The 20,702-nt window shown below is 38.1% G+C and overlaps 1 protein-coding gene across 2 annotated transcripts in view; it reads left to right on the forward strand.

Moving 5' to 3' along the window:
• ITFG1 (integrin alpha FG-GAP repeat containing 1) overlaps positions 1-20,702 on the forward strand; it is a 308,578-nt gene that overhangs the window by 65,710 nt on the left and 222,166 nt on the right. For both annotated transcript variants that reach the window (XM_055412847.2, XM_088830526.1), the window contains exon 7: positions 12,135-12,196. In XM_055412847.2, the coding sequence (XP_055268822.1) occupies positions 12,135-12,196 (62 nt within the window). The remainder of the gene's footprint in view (positions 1-12,134; positions 12,197-20,702) is intronic.

The following is a 20,702-nucleotide window of genomic DNA, read 5'->3' on the forward strand; positions in this document are numbered from 1 at the left end:
ACACTCTAGATCCTGTTCTTTGCAACAAGAGAAACTCATGCAACACTAAGAAGAGTAGCCTCCACTCGCCCCACTTGCAGCAACAAAGACCCAGTGCAACCAGAAATAAATAAAGAGTCCAAATTGACCAAAGATTAAAAAAAAAAAAAACTACATTTTTGTATTCATAGGCAAAGCATCCTTAGTGTGGTGAAAATAAATGTAGAAATATTTGATACATTGACATAGACAATCGTTCCACTTTCTCCAAGTTGGTTTTGGGTTCAGCTGGGCTTCCCAGGTGGTGCTGGTGGTAAAGAACTCACCTACCAATTCAGGAGACTGAAAAGATGCAGGTTCCATCCCTGAATTGGGACGATCCCCTGAAGAAGGACATAGCAACCCATTCCAGTATTCTTGTCTGGAGAATCCCTATGGCCAGACGAACCTGGCTGGCTACAGTCCAAGGGTTGCACAGTCGGACATGACTGAAGCAACTTTAGCATTCAGGCATGCAAGCAGCACATACAGTAATAAAAGTTAACAAGTTACTTAGCCTTCAGAGGGTTCTATGAAAATCTTTATCATTATGATTATTATATAAATTAGCTTCATTAAATTCATGTGAAGCCTTTACAGAAAACATGAATGATAGTTTCCTAAACGGATTTAATCAGATGAAAAAGAAAACCTTTTCTTTGAGATAGTCATGATCTTTATACCACTTTCATCTTTTAAAAGTGTAGAAGAGTGTCATTTTAATATTCCTTTGAGTCAGCTCATCATTTTAAAACTTTCATATTCATTAAATAAAATTGCCATTACACAAAGGTAATAAATGATGCTGCTAGACTTGCAGATTACCTGGCCTTTGCATTAATAGGTTGTTTGATTTGAATGTCAACCTACTGTTTTTCAAACCATCTTTATAAAATTCTTGCACTTTTTAATAAATCTTTTTAGTTGAAATATATGGAAATAATTGTACTACTTAAAATTTGAAATACAATTTATTGCTCACTTAACATGTGTGCTAATGATTGTGGGTTCTGAAATACTATTAATTAAAATAATGCTGAAATTCAGTGGAGACGCAGACAGAGAGAACAGACTTGTGAACATAGTAGAGAAAGAACAGAGTGGGATGCTTTGAGAGAGTAGCATTGAAACATATACATTACCATATGTGAAACAGATTGCCAGTCGGAATTTTCTGTATGACACAGGGAGCTCAAACCCAGTGCTCCATGACAACCTCGAGGGGGTGGGATGGGGTAGGAGGTGGGAGGGAGGTTCAAGAGGGAGGGCTGATGTGTATACGTATGGCCGATTCATGTTAATGTATGGCAGAAACCAACACAGTACTGTGAAGCAGTTATCCTCCAATTAAAAATAAATATATTTTTAAAATAAATTAATAAATAATACTGAAATTTTTATAGTGAAGTGTTGCTTTTAGAGTAAGAAAGCAAAAATGTGATTATGATTAGACTATCTTTTAAAAAAATATAGCCTGTCTTAATGTGTAAGATATAAAAGTAGTACACGTAATTGTTTTTAAAAGTAAAGAACAGAGGAGGAACAAGATGGCGGAGGAGTAGGTGGACATGGAGTACATTTCTCCCTACCGATACAGCAGGAATACACCTTTGACACAGAAGCGAATGCAGAACACCAGCTGAGAGTGGACAGGAGTACCTAACCCGTGGAAAAGAATGTATAAAACCACGCAAAACTTGGTAGGACAAAGGAACTAGGGGGAAAGGGGAGTGTTAATAGGACTGGACCTGCCGTCAGTGGGTGGGGGAACTGAAGCAGCAGTCCGATCCCCACATCGGGGCAATTTGAGTCAGAGGAGAAACATTTAAGGCTGAAAGTGAAACAGCTGATCTGTGGTAGCCTAAATGGAATGAGAATCAGAGTCCTTGCTGCAGCCATACATACCCTGGACAAAAATGCTGGTTCCCTGGAAGGTGCAGCAGCTGGGAGCTGGAGTTTAGGGAGGAACAAACCCAGGGGTTTAGGTGGAACAACCCCAGGGCAAGGGCTGCTGTTGACTGCAGAGAGACGGATTGAGGGGATGTGAGGTAGGAGATTGTGGTGGGAAATGCCAGTGGAGGAAAGCCAGGCAGTCATGGAAGCAAGGCAGTACTGCTGAGTCACACGTAGGGGGTGGAGCTATCACCATAGCCTCTCTCTCCCTTCATGCCAGCATTACCAGCTGAACAACGGAGAGGCTGGCCCATTAAATGCCTGATGCATTTGAGTACAGAGTAGGACGCCACCCAGGGTTCTCCTCGAAGTGACTGATGCACCAAACTACAGAATAGGGCCCCACCCAGAGTGCCCCTTTAAGTGCCTGAAGCACCAGTCTGTGGAGTAGGACCCCAGCCAGGGGGGGCCCCCTCTGTGTGCCTGACTCGTGAGACTACAGAGAAGGACCCTAGGCAAGGGAGCCCTCTAAGTGCCTACAGGCGGAGCTACAGAGAAAGACTGGCCGAAGAAGCCTTCTCATCGCCAGCAACAAGAGGCTTGGAAGAAGACCATAGGGCCATAACTCCTGTGGCGGAGGCAGTCCTTGTCCCTGCACCCTTGGTGCTGCCAGGGTCCCCATGAGCCAAGCAGCTGCACCACCTTCACGTTCAACTCTCACTGAAGCAGAGCTGCCACAGGCAAAAAAGTCTTGCCTCTATGCACACAGGGTAGCTTCCGTTGTGTCCCACTCTTTGCAACCCTGCAGACTCTGGCCTGCCAGGCTTCTCTGTCATGGAGGGGGTGTTCTCCAAGAAAGTATACTGGAGCATATTGGCCAATACTGGTTGCCATACCCTTCTAGAGCACTATATTTCCTGCTGCCCTAGCTGCCAACCCCCCTGAATGCCTGGTGCTGCCAGACCTCTGCAACCCAAGCAGCTGCAGCACATCCACACCTGGCCCTCACAGGTTGAACCCAAGTCCTCTGGTGCAGCCTTAGGAGGAAACCCCTGTGGACGACCAAGGGGAAATAAAACCACAGTTGAAATTCAGGGGCAGTGTGGCTAAGGAAGAAGACCCAAAATGTTCCCACCAGCTGTACAGTTCAATTTAGTTCAGTCGCTCAGTCGTGTCCGACTCTTTGTGACCCCACTGACTGCAGCACAACAGGCCTCCCTGTCCATCACCAACTCCCAAAGCTCACTCAGACTCACATCCATTGAGTTGGAGATGCCATCCATCCATCTCATCCTCTGTCATCCCGTTCTCCTCCCGCCTTCAATCTTTCTCAGCATCAGGGTCTTTTCCAGTGAGTCAGTTCTTCACATCAGGTGGCCAAGGTATTGGAGTTTCAGCTTCAGCATCAGTTCTTCCAATGAATATTCAGGACTGTTTTCCTTTATAATGGACTGATTGGATCTCCTTGCTGTCCAAGGGACTCTCAAGAGTCTTCTCCAACACCACGGTTCAACAGCATCAATTCTTCGGCGCTCAGCTTTCTTCATAGTCCAGCTCTCACATCCATACATGACTACTGGAAAAACCATAGCTTTGACTAGACGGACCTTTGTTGGCAAAGTAATGTCTGCTTTTTAATATGCTGTCTAGGTTTAAGCTGCACATTAAATCCACACGATCAACTAGGCAGAGTCTCTGCCTATGGAATATATAAAAGGCCATTGAGAGCTCCCAGAAAAGAAAGCATACTAGTTCTGATAGCTGTGGACATTGGAGGCCAAGAACACACAGGAATAAGACCAGATTAGAATCTGAGCTGCACCCACAGCAGGTCCAGAGACCAGCACAGTGTTGGAGGTTATCCTAAGGTGGACTGTGACTCCCAGCAAGGGAAAGAACTCTGACAGCAGTGACTGAACAAAAACATTTATTATTCTTTTTTTTTGACTTGTTCTGTAGATTCTTTTTTTTTTTTTTTGTAATTAATTTATTTTTTATTGGAGGCAAATTATTTTACAATATTATATTGGTTGGTTTTGCCATACATTGACATGAATTCGCCCCGGGTTTACATAAGTTCCCCCTCCTGAACCCCCCTCCCACCTCCCTCCTCCCTTTATCCTCCCTCTGGGTCATCCCCGCATGCCAGCCCCGAGCATCCTATAACATGCATTGACCCTGAACTAGTGATTCATTTCACATATGACAACATACGTGTTTCAATGCCATTCTCCCAAATCCTCCCACCCTCACCCTCTCCCACAGAGTCCCAAAGACTGATCTATACATCTGTGTCTCTTTTGCTGTCTCGTATACAGGGTTATCATTTGCATCTTTCTAAATTCCATATATATGCGTTAGTATGCTGTATTGGTGTTTTTCTTTCTGGCTTACTTCACTCTGTATAATAGGCTCCAGTTTCATCCACCTCATTAGAACTGATTCAAATGTATTCTTTTTAATGGCTGAATAATACTCCATTGTGTATATGTACCAAAGCTTTCTTATCCATTCGTCTGCAGATGGACATCTAGGTTGCTTCCATGTCCTGGCTATTATAAACAGTGCTGCGATGAACATTGGAGTACATGTGTCTCTTTCAATTCTGGTTTCCTCGGTGTGTATGCCCAGGAGTGCTATTGCTGGATCATATGGCAGTTCTATTTCCAGTTTTTTGAGGAATCTCCACACTGTTCTCCATAGTGGCTGTACTAGTTTGCATTCCCACCAACAGTGTAAGAGGGTTCCTTTTTCTCCACATCCTCTCCAGCATTTATTGCATGTAGACTTTTGGATAGCAGCCATTCTGACAGGTGTGAAATGGTATCTCATTGTGGTTTTGATTTCCATCTCTCTGATTATGAGGGATGTTGAGCATTTTTTCATGTGTTTGTTAGCCATCTTTATGTCTTCTTTGGAGAAATGTCTGTTTAGTTCTTTGGCCCATTTTTTGATTGGGTCATTTATTTTCCTGGAATTGAGCTGCAGGAGCTGCTTATATATTTTGGAGATTAATCCTTTATCAGTTGCTTCATTTGCTATTATTTTCTCCCATTCTGAAGGCTGTCTTTTCACCTTGCTTAGAGTTTCCTTTGCTGTGCAGAAGCTTTTGATTTTAATTAGGTCCCATTTGTTTATTTTTGCTTTTATTTCCAATATTCTGGGAGGTGGGTCTTGGAGGATCCTGCTGTGATTTATGTCGGAGAGTGTTTTGCCTACGTTCTCCTCCAGGAGTTTTATAGTATCTGGTCTTACATTTAGCTCTCTAATCCATTTTGAGTTTATTTTTGTGTATGGTGTTAGGAAGTGTTCTAGTTTCATTCTTTTACAAGTGGCTGACCAGTTTTCCCAGCACCACTTGTTAAAGAGACTGTCTTTTCTCCATTTTATATTCTTGCCTCCTTTGTCAAAGATGAGGCGTCCATAGGTGCGTGGATTTATCTCTGGGCTTTCTATTTTGTTCCATTGATCTATATTTCTGTCTTTATGCCAGTACCATACTGTCTTGATGACTGTGGCTTTGTAGTAGAGCCTGAAGTCCGGCAGGTTAATTCCCCCAGTTCCATTTTTCTTCCTCAAGATTGCTTTGGCTATTCGAGGTTTTTTGTATTTCCATACAAATTGTGAGATTATTTGTTCTAGTTCTGTGAAAAAGATCGTTGGTAGCTTGATAGGGATTGCATTGAATGTATAAATTACTTTGGGTAGTATACTCATTTTTACAATATTTATTCTTCCAATCCATGAGCATGGTATATTTCTCCATCTGTTAGTGTCCTCTTTGATTGCTTTCAGTAGTGTTTTATAGTTTTCTATGTACAAGTCTTTTGTTTCCTTAGGTAGATATATTCCTAAGTATTTAATTCTTTTCGTTGCAACAGTGAATGGAATAGTTTCCTTAATTTCTCTTTCTATTTTCTCATTATTAGTGTATAGGAATGCAAGAGATTTCTGTGTGTTGATTTTATATCCTGCAATGTTACTGTAATCATTGATTAGCTCTAGTAGTTTTCTGGTAGAGTCTCTAGGGTTTTCTGTGTAGAGGATCATGTCATCAGCGAACAGTGAAAGTTTTACTTCTTCTTTTCCAATTTGTATTCCTTTTATGTCTTTTTCTGCTCTGATTGCTGTAGCCAAAACTTCCAGAACTATGTTGAATAGTAGTGGTGAGAGTGGGCACCCTTGTCTTGTTCCTGACTTTAGGGGAAATGCTTTCAGTTTTTCACCATTGAGGATAATGTTTGCTGTGGGTTTGTCATCTATAGCTTTTATTATGTTGAGGTATGTCCCTTCAATTCCCACTTTCTGGAGGGTTTTTATCGTAAATGGATGTTGAATTTTGTCAAAGGCTTTCTCTGCATCTATTGAGATAATCATATGATTTTTATTTTTCAGTTTGTTAATGTGGTGTATTACGTTGATTGATTTGCGGATATTGAAGAATCCTTGCATTCCTGGGATAAAGCCCACTTGGTCATATGTTCTGTAGATTCTTTTGGATTTTTTCTTTTCTTTTTTTCCTTTTCCCCCTCTGTTGTAGTTGTCAGTTTTGTTAGCACTAAGAAATCCAGTTAAGCTTTTGAGCTTTGTTTCTTTTTTCTTTTTCCTCAGTCACGTTTTTTACTGTTCTCATAAACCTCTGCCTCTACGTTGTACTTTTGCAGGTCTTTGGAGTTTTCCTCTTTATTGGGGGGGGGGTGTTCTCTTTTTTATATTTTAATTTTTTAAGCCTATTATTATTTTTTCTACATTTATTCCTTTGTTTGCTTTTCCTACTGTTCTTGTTCCCTTGCAGTTAATCTTTAACGTATATAAATCTTCATCTACCTCTATTTAACTTTGCTTATCTATTCTTCCCTTTCCTCTCAACATATTTGTTAGTTTTGTTTTCATTGCTTTATTCCCCACTTGGCACCTTGCTTTAGTTTTGTTTTCCAGTTTATGCTTTAGTTAGTTTTGGTTTTAACTGGTAAATAAAATTTTTTATTTCCTTTGTTCACTGGGTCAACCTACTATAGTTTTGTTGGACTGTTTTGAATTTGCTCTTGGGCGTATATGTATATGTGTGTATTCCATTATTTTAATTATTATTTGCCTGATTTTCTAACTGCCATTTGTCTGTGGTTCATATTTGGTTTCTTGTTTTTGGATATTTGTTTTAATCTCACTTAATGCCATAACAAACCACTTGTGGAATCTTTGATCCCAACCAGAGATCAAGCACTGAGCCTTTGGAATGGTAGCACTGACTCCAAGACCCTAGACTATGAGAGAACTAATCCTAGGGAGTATCAAATAGTGAGAACTCACACAAAGGAAACCACCTGAATACAAGACCAGTATCACCCACCCACCAGTAGCACCTTGTGCAGTAGCACCTCATCTGAACAACAAACAAAAATACAAATCCAATATCAGCAGACAGGATTACCACATCACTCAGCCTTGCCCATCAGAGGAAAAACAAACAAAAGCTCAGCACAAATCTCACCCTATAGGAGGCTTACACAAACCACTGGACCAACCTCAGGGGGCAGAAACCAAAAGGAAGAAAGAATTCAACCTGGAAGCCTGGGAAAAGGAGACCTCAAACACAGTTGGTTTAAGAAATATGTAATAAAAAAGCAGAGAAATACTACACACATGAAGGAACAAACTAGAAACACAAAAGTCCAAATAAATGAAGAGCAAACAGGCAAAAAAGAATTCACAATAATGATAGTAAAGATGATTAAAAACCTTGAAAGCAAAATGGAGAAAATGCAAGAATCGCTTAACAAAGATGTAGAATAATTAAAGAATAAACATGCAGAGACAACACAATTACTGAAATTAAAAATACTCTAGAAGGAATCAATAGCAGACTATCTGAAGCAGAAGAACGAATCAGTGAGCTGGAAGATAAAATGGTGGAAATAACTTCTGAAGAGCAAAATAAAGTAAAAAGAATGAAAAGAGCTGAGGATAGTCTCAGAGACTTCTGGGACAATATCAGATGTACCAACATTCAAATCATAGGGGTCCCAGAAGGAAAAGAGAAAAAGAAAGTGTATGAGAAAATTTTTAAGAGATTATAGTTGAAAATTTCCCCAACATGGAAAAGGAAATAGTCGAGCAAGACCAAGAGGCACAAAGAATCCCATACAGGATAAACCCAAGGAAAAACATGCCCAGACACATACTAATCAAACTAACAAAGACTAAACACAAAGAAAGAATATCAAAAGCGGCAATGGAGAAACAACAAATAACATACAAGGGAAATCCCATATACTTAACAGCTGATCTTTCAGCAGAAACTCTGCAGGCCAGAAGGGAATGGCAGGATCTATTTACAGTACTGAAAGGGAAAAATCTACAACCAAGATTACTGTACCCAGCAAGGATCTCATTCAGAATTGATGGAGAAATCAAAAGCTGTTCAGATAAGCAACGTTAAGAGAATTCAATACCAGCAAGCCAACTTTACAACAAATGTTAAAGGGACTTATATAGTCAATAAATACAAGAAGCGAAAAATGATCTACAAAAGCAACCCCAAACAATTAAGAAAACCGCAATAGGAATATATATATATATATTTAGTTACTTTAAATGTAAATGGATTAAATGCTTCAACCAAAGACACAGACTGGCTGAATGCATACAAAAACAAGATCCATTTATATGCTGATTACAAGAAACCCATTTCAGACCTCAAGACACATTTAGGCTGAAAGTGAAAGGATGGAAAAATATATTCCTTGCAAATGGGAAGCAAAAGAAAGCTGGAGTAGCAATCCTCATATCAGACAAAATAGACCTTTAAATGAAGATTACAAGAGATAAGGAAGGACACTACATAATGATCAAGGGATCAATCCAAGAGGGAGACAAAACAGTTGTAAATGTCTATACGCCCAATGTTGGACCACCTCAATACATAAGACATAAAAGGGAAAATTGACAGTACTGCAATAATAGGAGACTTCAACACCCCACTCTCACCAATGGACAGATCATCAAAACAGAAAATTAATAAGGAAACACAAGTCTTAAATGATACATTAAATGAGCTGGACCTCATTGATATCTTCAGGACATTCCATCCAAATGCAGAAGAATACACCTTCTTCTCAAGTGCACATGGAACATTCTCCAGGATAGACCACATCTTGGGTCACAAATCAAAACCTCAGTAAATTTAAGAAAATTGAAATCATTTCAGTCATCTTCTCTGACCACAGTGCTATGAGACTAGATATCAATTACAAGAAAAAAAACTGTAAGAAACACAAAGACATGAAGATTAAACAACTCATTTCTAAATAACCAACAGGTTACTGAAGAAATCAAAAGGGAAGTCAAAAAATCTCTAGAAAGAAATAACAATGGAAATACGACAACTCAAAACCTATGGAATGGAGCAAAAGCAGTCTGAGAGGGAAGTTTATAGCAATACAATCCTACCTCAAGAAACAAGATAAACATCAAATAGACAACCTAACTTTACACCTAAAACAGTTGGATAAAGAAGAACAGCAAAGCCCCAAAATTAGTAGCAGGAAAGAAATCAAAAAGATCCAAACAGAAATAAATGCAAAAGTAATGAAGGAAACAATAGTAAAGATTAATAAAATAAAAGCTGGTTCTTTGAGAAGAAAATCAACAAACCTTTAGCCAGACTCATCAAGAACAAAAGAGAGAAGAATCAAATCAAATGAGAAATGAAAAAGGAGAGGTTACAACAGATAATGCAGAACTACAAAGAATTATAAGAGACTATTATGAACAACTATATGGCAATAAAATAGATAACTTGGAAGAAATGGACAGATTCTTAGAAAAGTTCAATCTTCCTAGACTTACCCAGGAAGAAATAGAAATTATAAACAACCCACTTATAAGCACTGAAATTGAATCTGTGATCCAAAATCTCCCAAAAAACAAAAGCCCAGGACCACATGACTTCACAGAATTCTTTCAAATATTTAGAGAAGAGCTAACGCCCAGCCTTCTAAAACTCTTTCAAAAAATTGCAGAGGAAGGAACACTTCTAAAGTGGGGCAAATTCAGTCTTTTCAGTAAATGATGCTGGGAAACCTGGACAGCGATATGTAAAAGAATGAAACTGGAACACTTCCTAACACCATACACAAAGATAAAATCAAAATGGATTAAAAACCTAAATGTAAGACCAGAAACTATAAAATTCTTAGAGGAAAACATAGGCAGAACACTCAATGACATAAATCTCAGTAAGATCCTCTATGACCCACCTCCTAGAGTAACGGAAATAAAAAACAAAAAGAAACAAGTGGGACCTGATCGAACTTAAAAGCTTTTGCACAGCAAGGTGAAAAGACAACCCTCAGAATGGGAAAAAATAATAGCAAATGAAACAATTGACAAAGCATTAATTTCCAAAATATACAAGCAGTTCATACAATTCAATGCCAGAAAAACAAATAGCCCAATCAAAAAGTGGGGAAAAGACCTAAACAGACATTTCCCCAAAGACATACAGATGGCTAACAAACGCTTGAAAAGATGCTCAACATCACTCATTATTAGAGAAATGCAAATCAAAACTACAATGAGATATCAACTCATACCAGTCAGAATGGCCATCATCAAAAAGTCTATATACAGTAAATGCTGGAGAGGTTATGGAGAAAAGGGTACGCTCTTGCACTTTTGGTGGGAATGTAAATTGATACAGCAACTATGGAAGACGGTATGGAGATTCCTTTAATAACTAGGAATAAAACCACCATATAATTCAACAATCCCACTTCTAGGCATATACCCTGAGGAAATCGAAATTGAAAGAGACTCATGTATCCCATGTTCATTGCAGCACTATTTACGATACCTAGGACATGGAAGCAGCCTAGATGTCCATCAACAGATGAATGGATAAAGAAGTTGTGGCACATACACAAAATGGAATATTACTCAGCCATAAAAAGGAACACCATTTGAGCCAGTTCTAATGAGGTGGATGAACCTAGAACCTATCATACAGAGTGTAGTAAGTCAAAAAGAGAAAGATAAATATCGTATTCTAACATATACATATGGAATCTAGAAAAATGGTACTGAATTTATTTACAGGGCAACAGTGGAGAAACAGACATAGAGAATAGACTTATGGACCTGGGAAGAGGTGAAGAGAGGGTGAGATGTATGGCAAGCGTAACATGGAAACTTACATTACCATATGTAAAACAGATAGCCAATGAGAATTTGCTGTATGGCTCAGGAAACTCAAACAGGGTCTGTATCAACCTAGAGGAGTGGGATGGTGAGGGAGATAGGAGCGTGGTTCAAAAGGGAGGGGATATATGTATACCTATGGCTGATTCATGTTGAGATTTGACAGAAAACAGCAGAGTTCTGTAAAGCCGTTATCCTTCAAAAAGATAATTAAAAAATATAAAATGTTTTAAAAAGATGCATTTAATTGCATCATTGTGTAAGATAGCACTGGTCCCTAAAGCATATTTTTGTTGTTTCATTCTATAATTTTTATCACTTTCAATCTATCAGAAAGAATATGCAGGTGGTCTTTAATTGTCTTGTTTTCTTTGCTTTGGATGATGTATCCATTAGGAAAAGTGGGACTAGCTGTGGACTTATGAATTATCATTATAGAAAAAAAGTGTTTTAGCTTAAGAGACCTATCTGAGATTATAATGGTACTTTTAAAAATATTGCTATAATAAAATGAACTAGAACTATGAAAGAAAAAAAAAGTAGAGAATGCCTTTGAATGACTAATACTAAATGCTCCCTTTAAATGCATTTTCTTTAATTATATTAATACAGGGTCATCTGCTTTACTTTCTTTGATGGATCAAGCACATTAAAATAAAGTTTACAGACTTGCCTGGTGTCCAGCAGTTAAGACTCCACAATTCCACTGCAGAGGGCACAGATTCCATTCCTGGTCAGGGAAATAAGATCCTACATGCCATGTGCTTAGTCCGAGAAAAAAACGTATTGATAGCATTCCTTGTTGAACTTGTAAAGAGTCACATCACCCATCTTTGATGTTGCTTAGATCTAGATCTTATAAACTGTCAGTAAGCCTCATTTGATGTACATAAATATGTGTATATATATAAAATTTAAAATATGTTTAAATACAACTGTATTATAACTTTTTATGTATTGTATTTCTTCCTGCTTAAATGTACACATCAGTAACAAAGCTTACAATTCTGTCATTTTCCTCCTAGATTTATTCCTCACGACATTGTCTGCTTCTAGTACCTTCCAGTTTGAGATATGGGAAAATTTGGTAAGAAATCTTTGCTTTTAAGCATTTTTAAATGATGACTTTCAATGAAAAGCACACAGTTTTAGAAAATAAAATGAAAGTAATCACTTGGTCGATTGATTTCAACAATAAATAGAACAGTTTTAAGAGCTTTTGGTTGCATTGCTGCATTCAAACTGCTGAATATTGCTGAAGGAAATGATTCATTCAGCATCAATTCCTCTGCAGGTTTTTAAGCATGACTGCCAATTAAACCAATCAGTCTGCCCTAATGCGCATGTTAACAGGGACCCTGCCAGGCTGTCAGCTGGTGAGAGAGGTGCCTGTCATTTACCTTGTCAGCATGGTGGTTTGTTGAAGAAAACCCCTTTTGAAAGACTTATTTTTCCTCTTTGCCTTCGGGCTTCTATAAAAAAAATAAGAACAACAGTCACGAAATTTACTGCCAAGTTGACCAAGATTAACGAACCTTTCCCAGTATTTTTTTTTAACTGCAAGTAGAATATTCCCAAACTGTTGTCATGGTTTTATTTTTAGCTTGAGGTAGATTATATGAAAAATGAACTAATGCAGAATAGACTACCCCAAATTTTAAAATTCAATTATAGGTACATAATAGAGGATAGGATCTGAGGACAGGCCAAATTGGCCAACTGAGTGACATTCATTAAATAGTGGTCAAGTATTAAACCTCACTTTTCTCATATGGGAAACAGAAGTAAGAATGTCTTTTTCAAAGATTGTGAAGATTAAAATGAAGCAATGTGTGTAAATTATCTCGCACACAGTAGACACCAAATTTTAGTTTGAGATCACTTGATTTCCCAGCTATTTACTCTAGATTGTCTTTTATTCAATCCAAATTAAACCCATTGCATTTTATTAGATTTTTGTTAAAAGACTCATGAACAATAAACAAATCTTAAAAAATGTAAAGCAGAAGCCTATGGAAGAAGATTCATTATTAGCCATCTCTTATAGCAGTCATAACTCACATTTCTTCGTAGGAGGAAACTAGGAAGAGGGGAAGAACTTTGTTTAGACAAGATTAGGGCTTTTGAATATTACTAACTACACCTGAACTCCGGGAGTTGGTGATGGACAGGGAGGCCTGGCGTGCTGTGATTCATGGGGTCGCAAAGAGTCGGACACAACTGAGTGACTGAACTGAACTGAACTGAACTACACCCCAACTCAGCAATCTGATCCTTCTTTCTCTTTTTAATGAGGCAAGGAGAAAGAAGAAAGACTTCTACACTGGAAAGATTTATCTTTGTTTAATGTACATCTTTTAAAAATGTAGTTGTATTTGTTTCTCTGATGATAGAAATATGGTTGTTACATTCTTAATGGTTCCTGTATATGAAATCTTCCACTAGTAGGGGATATTCATTCTCAGGTGACCTTGAAATCAAGTGAATCTTGAGGTTTTAGAAAGTGAGAAAATCAGTCATTTTGATTGATTATTAGTATCCATCTGGGAGAGAAAAGCTTCATTATTAATAAATATATATTTATAAAATCAGGGACTACTTTTAAGTATTTTATTTCCTCTCAGCATAGGCTGATTTAAAGATAATAAAATGAAGCAACTTTCATAGGAGAAAAATCTTCATGAAGAGACTAGATTTTGGAGGGGATCTTTTTTGCCTTTGTTATTTTCTTTAAAGAAAATTAATAAACTGTCTATTTGCCAATAGAGACTAAGGATTTTTCTTGTGGTAATATAGCTGGATCCATAAGGTATTTGTGTTATCAGTGATATAAAACTCATTAGTACAAATTAAGGAGAATGTAGACTCAAAATTAACTAGTTCAGATAAAAGTTTAAGTTTTGTAAAATGAGAGAATCATTTTTAATTAGTGATTGGACAAGTTGTAGTAACACATTAATTGACCGAAAAGCCTTCAAAACCTATAAAGCCATATTAGCTAGTAGAGGAATATGAGCTGCAGCAAATCTTTTTAGTCAGTTGTGATGTGCACAGCCCCATGGTAGATGCTCTAGGAGATCAGAAGTTAACCAAAGACGAGGAGTGCTAAGATGTGAGTGTAGGCAACTCTGATGAGATGTACTAACACTATGTTATAAGGAGTTAAAAAACAGAGCAATTACTTCCAATTGGTAGCAATAACATAGCAGTCATTTGGTAGCAGTAACCATAATAATTCTTATAGCTGTGAACCATAACAAAGTTCATACATAACTCACAATGGGAAAAACCTAAATGTCCATTGACAGACGAATGGTTAAAGAAGATGTGGTGTGTGTGTGTGTGTGTGTGTGCACACGCGCGTGTATTACTCAGACGTAAAAAAGAATGAAATAATGCTATTTGCAGCAACTAGAGAGTCTCATACTAAGTGAAGTAAATCTGATTGACATATATGATACCAGTTATATGTGGAATCTAAAATGTGGCACAGAAGAACCTACCTATAAATCAGAAATAGACTCACAGACATAGAGATCTGACTTGCGGTTGCTAAAGGGGAGGACTGGGAATTTGGAGTTGTTAAATGCAAACTATTACATTCAGAGTGGATAAACAGCAAGGTCCTACTGTATATAGCACAGGAAACTCTATCTAATAATCTCCTGGGATAAACCAAAATGTAAAGAATATTATAAAAAGAATATATATCTGTGTATAATAGTCACTTTGCTGTACAGCAGAGATTGGCTGTAAATCAACTCTACTTTAATGAAAAAAGAAAAAAGGAAGGAAGAAGAAAAATCATCTGGCCTAAAAGGGCCAAGACTGAAAATTTCTACCATAAAGGGTGGTGGGTGTTTATTCTTGGGTCTTGATTTGCCATTCTTCTCTTAACTCTTCCCTTTCATGTTACTTCTCTGTTCTCTTCTTGATTTCTAGTCCTACATTTCTAATCATTACCTTGATATATCTCTTATCTAAAATAATTTCTTTTCCTGCTCCCAATTAGACCTTCCTTTGTATTTTCTATTACCTTTGCATTGGTAGGCATTCTGTGTTCTCATATCTATCCCTTATCTGTCCCCAACATTCCACTCCTTTAATCATCCATCTCTTTCCCAGGATGTAGTAAATTCTACTTATCTCCCCACATCCAGATTTTCCACCTGATATGCAATATCCAGATTAATTGCAACAATGAAAGCTCTATTTATCTCACTCCCAGTCCTAAAACCTTTAGGACTTAAGCTTCTCAATAAATTTTTAAAAGATCAAATTACTTAGTTTAGGAGTCAAGGCCTTTGCTGATCTTGTGTAAAACAATTCTTCTAATCTTCCAATATCTTTTCATATTGTGGCCCAAATCAGCTACTTTCTACTCTGTGTCCTCTGTTTCCTGGGCATATCCTTGCCCTCCTCTTCCTTTTCTTTCAACCACTAAAATCCTGCTCATCTGCATTAGTCATTTCAAATACCACGTCTTACTTAAAGCCTTCCCTGGTGATCCTGGGGGGGCGCCAAATGGAAGCAACTGCTCTGTTTTTTAACTCCTTGTAACATGGGGTTAGTACATCTCATCACATCAGTCAGAGTTGCCTACACTCACATCTTAGCACTCCTCCTCGTCTTCAGTTAATTTCTGATCTCCCAGAATATCTCTGTGCATACCACAGCTGACTAAAAAGATTTGCTGCAGCTCATATTCCTCTACTGACTAATACGGTTTTTTATGTTTTTAGGGCTTTTTGGTCAATTAATGTTACTGCAAATTGTCCAATCACAATTAAAAATGATCCTCCCAGTTTACAAAACTTAAAACAATCATTTTATTGTTATGAGAATTGTTATGAACATAGGAGTGCCTGTATCTTTTGAGTTATAGTTTTGTCTGGGTATATGCCCAGGAGTGGGATCACTGGATCATATGTAGCTCGGTTTTCTGAGGAACCTCCATACTGTTTTCCAGTAGCTATACCAATTTACATCCCCACCAATAGTGTATGTGGGTTCCCTTTTCTCCATGCCCTCTCCAGAATTTTATTGTAGACTTTTTAATGATGGCCATTGTAATTAGTGTGAGGTGGTCCCTCATCATAGTTTTGATTTGTATTTCTCTAATAATTAATGATGTTGAGCATCTACTGGCCATAGACCAGATGATTCTTTATTGTGGAGATCTATCCTTGAAATTGTTTAGCAGTATCCCTGGCCTCTGTTCACTTAGACTCTAGAAGCCACCTCCCACTTGAAACAGTCAAAATATCTCCATACATTGCCCAATGTCCTCTGGAGAATAAATACACCTCAAGTCAAGAACCATTGCTTTATGTGAATAAAGATGTAGATACAATGATAGTCGTCATATGTTACTTCCTGATCATTTTTAACATTATAATATGTCAGTTTAAATACTAAATATTAAAACCTGCAGGGCAAAGCTTAGGTGGTCATCCATGAAAGGATACTTACTACCACATAGCACCTATGATTGGAATTCAAGCAGAAAATGTCAACTCTCCTGTCAATGGCAGTGTGTTTAGCTGCTTCAGTGATGGGTAGCAGATATAATAGTATTACTACTAGTATTCCTAGTCAATAATTGTTAATGTCGACTAAGAACATATTTGTGCATATGCTGAACTAGTAAGCACTTTATATGCATTATTTTACTAATCTTCAGAAAAACTTTGTAAAAGTTCATTTTCAAGTTCAAGTTCAGTCGCTCAGTCGTGTCTGACTCTCTGTGACCCCATGAATCACAGCACGCCAGGCCTCCCTGTCCATCACCAGCTCCCAGAGTTCACTGAAACTCATGTCCATCGGGTCAGTGATGCCATCCAGCCATCTCATTCTCTGTCATCCCCTTCTCCTCCTGCCCCCAATCCCTCCTAGCATCAGAGTCTTTTCCAGTGAGTCAACTCTTTGCATGAGGTGGCCAAAGTATTGCAGTTTCAGCTTTAGCATCAGTCCTTCCAATGAACACCCAGGACTTATCTCCTCTAGGATGGGCTGGTTGGATCTCCTTGCAGTCCAAGGGACTCTCAAGAGTCTTCTCCAGCACCACAGTTCAAAAGCATCAATTCTTCGGTGATCAGCTTTCTTCATAGTCCAACTCTCACATCCATACATGACCACTGGAAAAACCATAGCCTTGACTAGACGGAACTTTGTTGGCAAAGTAATGTCTCTTTTATCTAAAAGTTCATTTTAGATAAATGTAAACAGATCCTTATATTAGAACTAACTTGCTCAGACCTCAAAACTAGAAACAGTGGAGCTAGAATTTAAACTAAGAAATCTGTCTTTAAAACTTGGGCCTTTAAATCATTGCACAGACATTCGAAAAACCAATTAGGTGAAAGAAAAGGTAAAGGACATCATTGTGGCAGTGAGTTGGCCCAGTTTTGGATTGAAGGACTACAGTGAAGGCCAGTAAGAACAGGACGGAACAGAACAGGACACAGTGTAGTAGATGAGTCTCAAATAACAGCCCATGAAAAAGTATTTTCAGCTCAGAAGCACAGGACTGACATTATAAAAATACCTGAAAAATGTCCCTGATAACTTTACATTTTGCAGAACACTTCCTAATCATTCCATTGATCCTCTCTAGAACCCTGCAAGTACACAGTGCATTATCCCTTCTGACAGTTGAAGAAGCAAGACCCAGAGTAGTCAGTGGCTGTTCCAGAGTGATACAACGTAGTGAAAGCAGGGGTGTAGAACTGTGTCATCCAGCTGCATGTCTAGCGTCCTCTCTACTGGATTTTCTGCTCTCTCATTTTAAAAGACTTTGTTCACTTTTGTCTTTTCTACATTATATAGGTACAGTGTAGCTTCATCTTTGAAAATAAGTATAGTCATGTATCACGTTAAAATATACCATCTGAAAGAGTAGTAGTGTAGTGATGATTAAGTTTATTCAGTCATTTTAATCAAATACTAAATATGTTCATGATACTGATCTAAAGGTAACTTAAGTTCTATAGATCTGTACTGCCAAATGGAATAAAGAATAAGCAATGATAATGATGGAAAAGTAAATTGAGCCAAGTATCCCCAACCCCCAGTTAATTCATATATATAATTTATTCTGCATGCTGTCACTATAACAAGAATATATGATTCTCTTTTTCTAGCAATTGCAAAAGGATATTGTCTTCTTATACTGTGGTTCATGGTGAATGTGGCATGTTAGACACAGGAGTCTGTCACCTGGGTAGTACTCAATCTTTCTTGATGGAGATACATCATGATTATACAGGCATTTGTTGTTGTTGTTCAGTCACTAAGTTGTGTCTGACTCTTTGTGACCCCATGGACTTTAGAACACCAGGCTCCTCTGTCCTCCACTGGCTCCCAGAATATGCTCAAATTCATGTCCATTGATTCAGTAATGCTATCCAACAATCTCATCCTCTGCTGCCCCCTTCTCCTTTGGCCTTTAATCTTTCCCATCATCAGGGTCTTTTCCAGTGACTTGGCTCTTCACGTCAGGTGGCCAGAGTATAGGAGCTTCAGCATCAGTCCTTCAAGTGAATATTCAGGGTTAATTTCATTTAGGAGTGACTGGTTTGATCTCTGTGCAGTCCGAAGGCCTCCCAAGAATCTTCTCCAGCATGGCAATTCAAAAGCATCAAGTCTTCGATGCTCAGCCTTCTTTATAATCCAGCTCTCACATCCATACATGACTACTGGTAAAATCGTAGCTTTGACTATTCAGACCTTTGTCAACAAAATGATGTCTCTGCTTTTTAGTATACTATCTATGTTTTTCTTAGCTTTCCTTCCATGGAGCAAGCGTCTTTTAATTTCATGGTTGCAATCACCATCCACAGTGATTTTGGAGCCACAGAAAATAAAATCTGTCACTGCTTCCACTTTTTCCTCTTCTGTTTGCCATAAAGTGATAGGACTGTATGGCATGATCTTAGTTTTTTAAATGTTGAGTTTTAAGCTAGCTTTTTCACTCTTCTTCCACCCTCATCAAGAGTCTCTTTAGTATCTCTTCACTTTCTGCCATTAGAGTGGTGCCATCTGCATATCTGAAGTTGTTGATATTTCTTCTGGCAATCTTGATTCCAGATTGTAATTCATCCAGCCCGACATTTCCCATGACGTACTGTGCATAGAAGTTAAATAAACAAGGGACAATATACAACCTTGTCTTACTCCTTTCCGAATTCTGAACCAGTCCATTGTTCCATATCTGGTTCTAACTATTGCTTCTTGACCTGCATACAGGTTTCTCAGGAGACAGGTAAGGTGGTCTGGTACTCTAGTCTTTTAAAAATTTTCCACAGTTTGTTGTGATCCACACAGTCAAAGGTTTTCATGTAGTCAGTGAAACAGAAATAGATGTTTTTCTGGAATTCCCTTGCTTTTTCCATGATTCAAGGAATGTTGGTAATTTGGTCTCTGGTTCCTTTCCTCTTCGAAACCCAGCTTGTACATCTAGAAGCTCTCCGTTCACCTACTCTTGAAGCTTAGCTTGAAAGATTTTGAGCATAACTTTGCTAGCACATGAAATAGGTCCAGTTGTACGGTAGTTTCAGCATTCTTTGACATTACTCTACTTTGGATTGGAATGAAAATTGACTTTTTCCAATCCTTTGGTCACTGCTGAGTTTTCCAAGTTTGCGGACATATTGAGTGCAGCACTTTAACAACATCATCTATTAGGGTTTAAATGGATGGAATTCTATCACCTCCACTAGTTTTGTTCATAGTAATGCTTCCTAAGGCCCACTTGCCTTCACCCTCCAGAATATCCAGCTCTAGGTATGCAACCACATCATTATAGTTATCCAGGTCATTAAGACCTGTTTTGTATTATTCTTCTGTTTATTCTTATCACCTTTTCTTAGTCTCTTCTGCTTCCATTAGGTCCTTGCTATTTCAGACTTTTATCATGCCCATCCTTGCATGAAATGTTCCCTTGATGTTTCCAGTTTTCTTGAAGAGATTGTTAGTCTTTCCCATTCTGTTGTTTTCCTCTATCTCTTTGCGTTGTTCACTTAAGAAGGCTTACCTGTCTCTCCTTGCTATTCTCCGGACCTCTGCATTCAGTTGGGTATATCTTTCTGTTTCTCTTACCTTTCACTTCTTTTCTTTCCTCAGCTATTTGTAAAACCTCATCAGGCCACCACGTTGGCTTCTTGCATTTCTTTTAGGGGGGATGGTTTCAGTCACTGCCTCCTATACAAACGTACAGGAGTTTGTGTAAACTTACATCCATAGTTCTTCAGGCACTCTGTCCACCAAATCTACCATGTATGCAAGCATACCTTATTTTATTGTTTCACTTTATTACACTTCACAGATAATACTTTTTTTGTTTTCCATAAATTGAAAATCTGGCAGCCCCTGTGTCAAGTAAGTATATCAGCACCGTTTTTTTCTGATAGCGTTTGGTCACTTCATGTCTTCTATGTCACATTTTCGTAATTCTCACAATATTTCAAACATTTCCCATAGTATTTAATTTGTATTATTGTTCTTTGATGTTGCTATTACAAAAAGATTACAACTTGCTAAAGGCTTGGGATGATGGTTAGTTTTTCTTTTTTAAACAGGTATTTTTTAATCAA

The sequence above is a fragment of the Moschus berezovskii genome, chromosome 22, assembly GCF_049115385.1.
Source record: "Moschus berezovskii isolate FMDL1 chromosome 22, NW_MosBer_1.0, whole genome shotgun sequence".
Classification (NCBI taxonomy): domain Eukaryota; kingdom Metazoa; phylum Chordata; class Mammalia; order Artiodactyla; family Moschidae; genus Moschus; species Moschus berezovskii.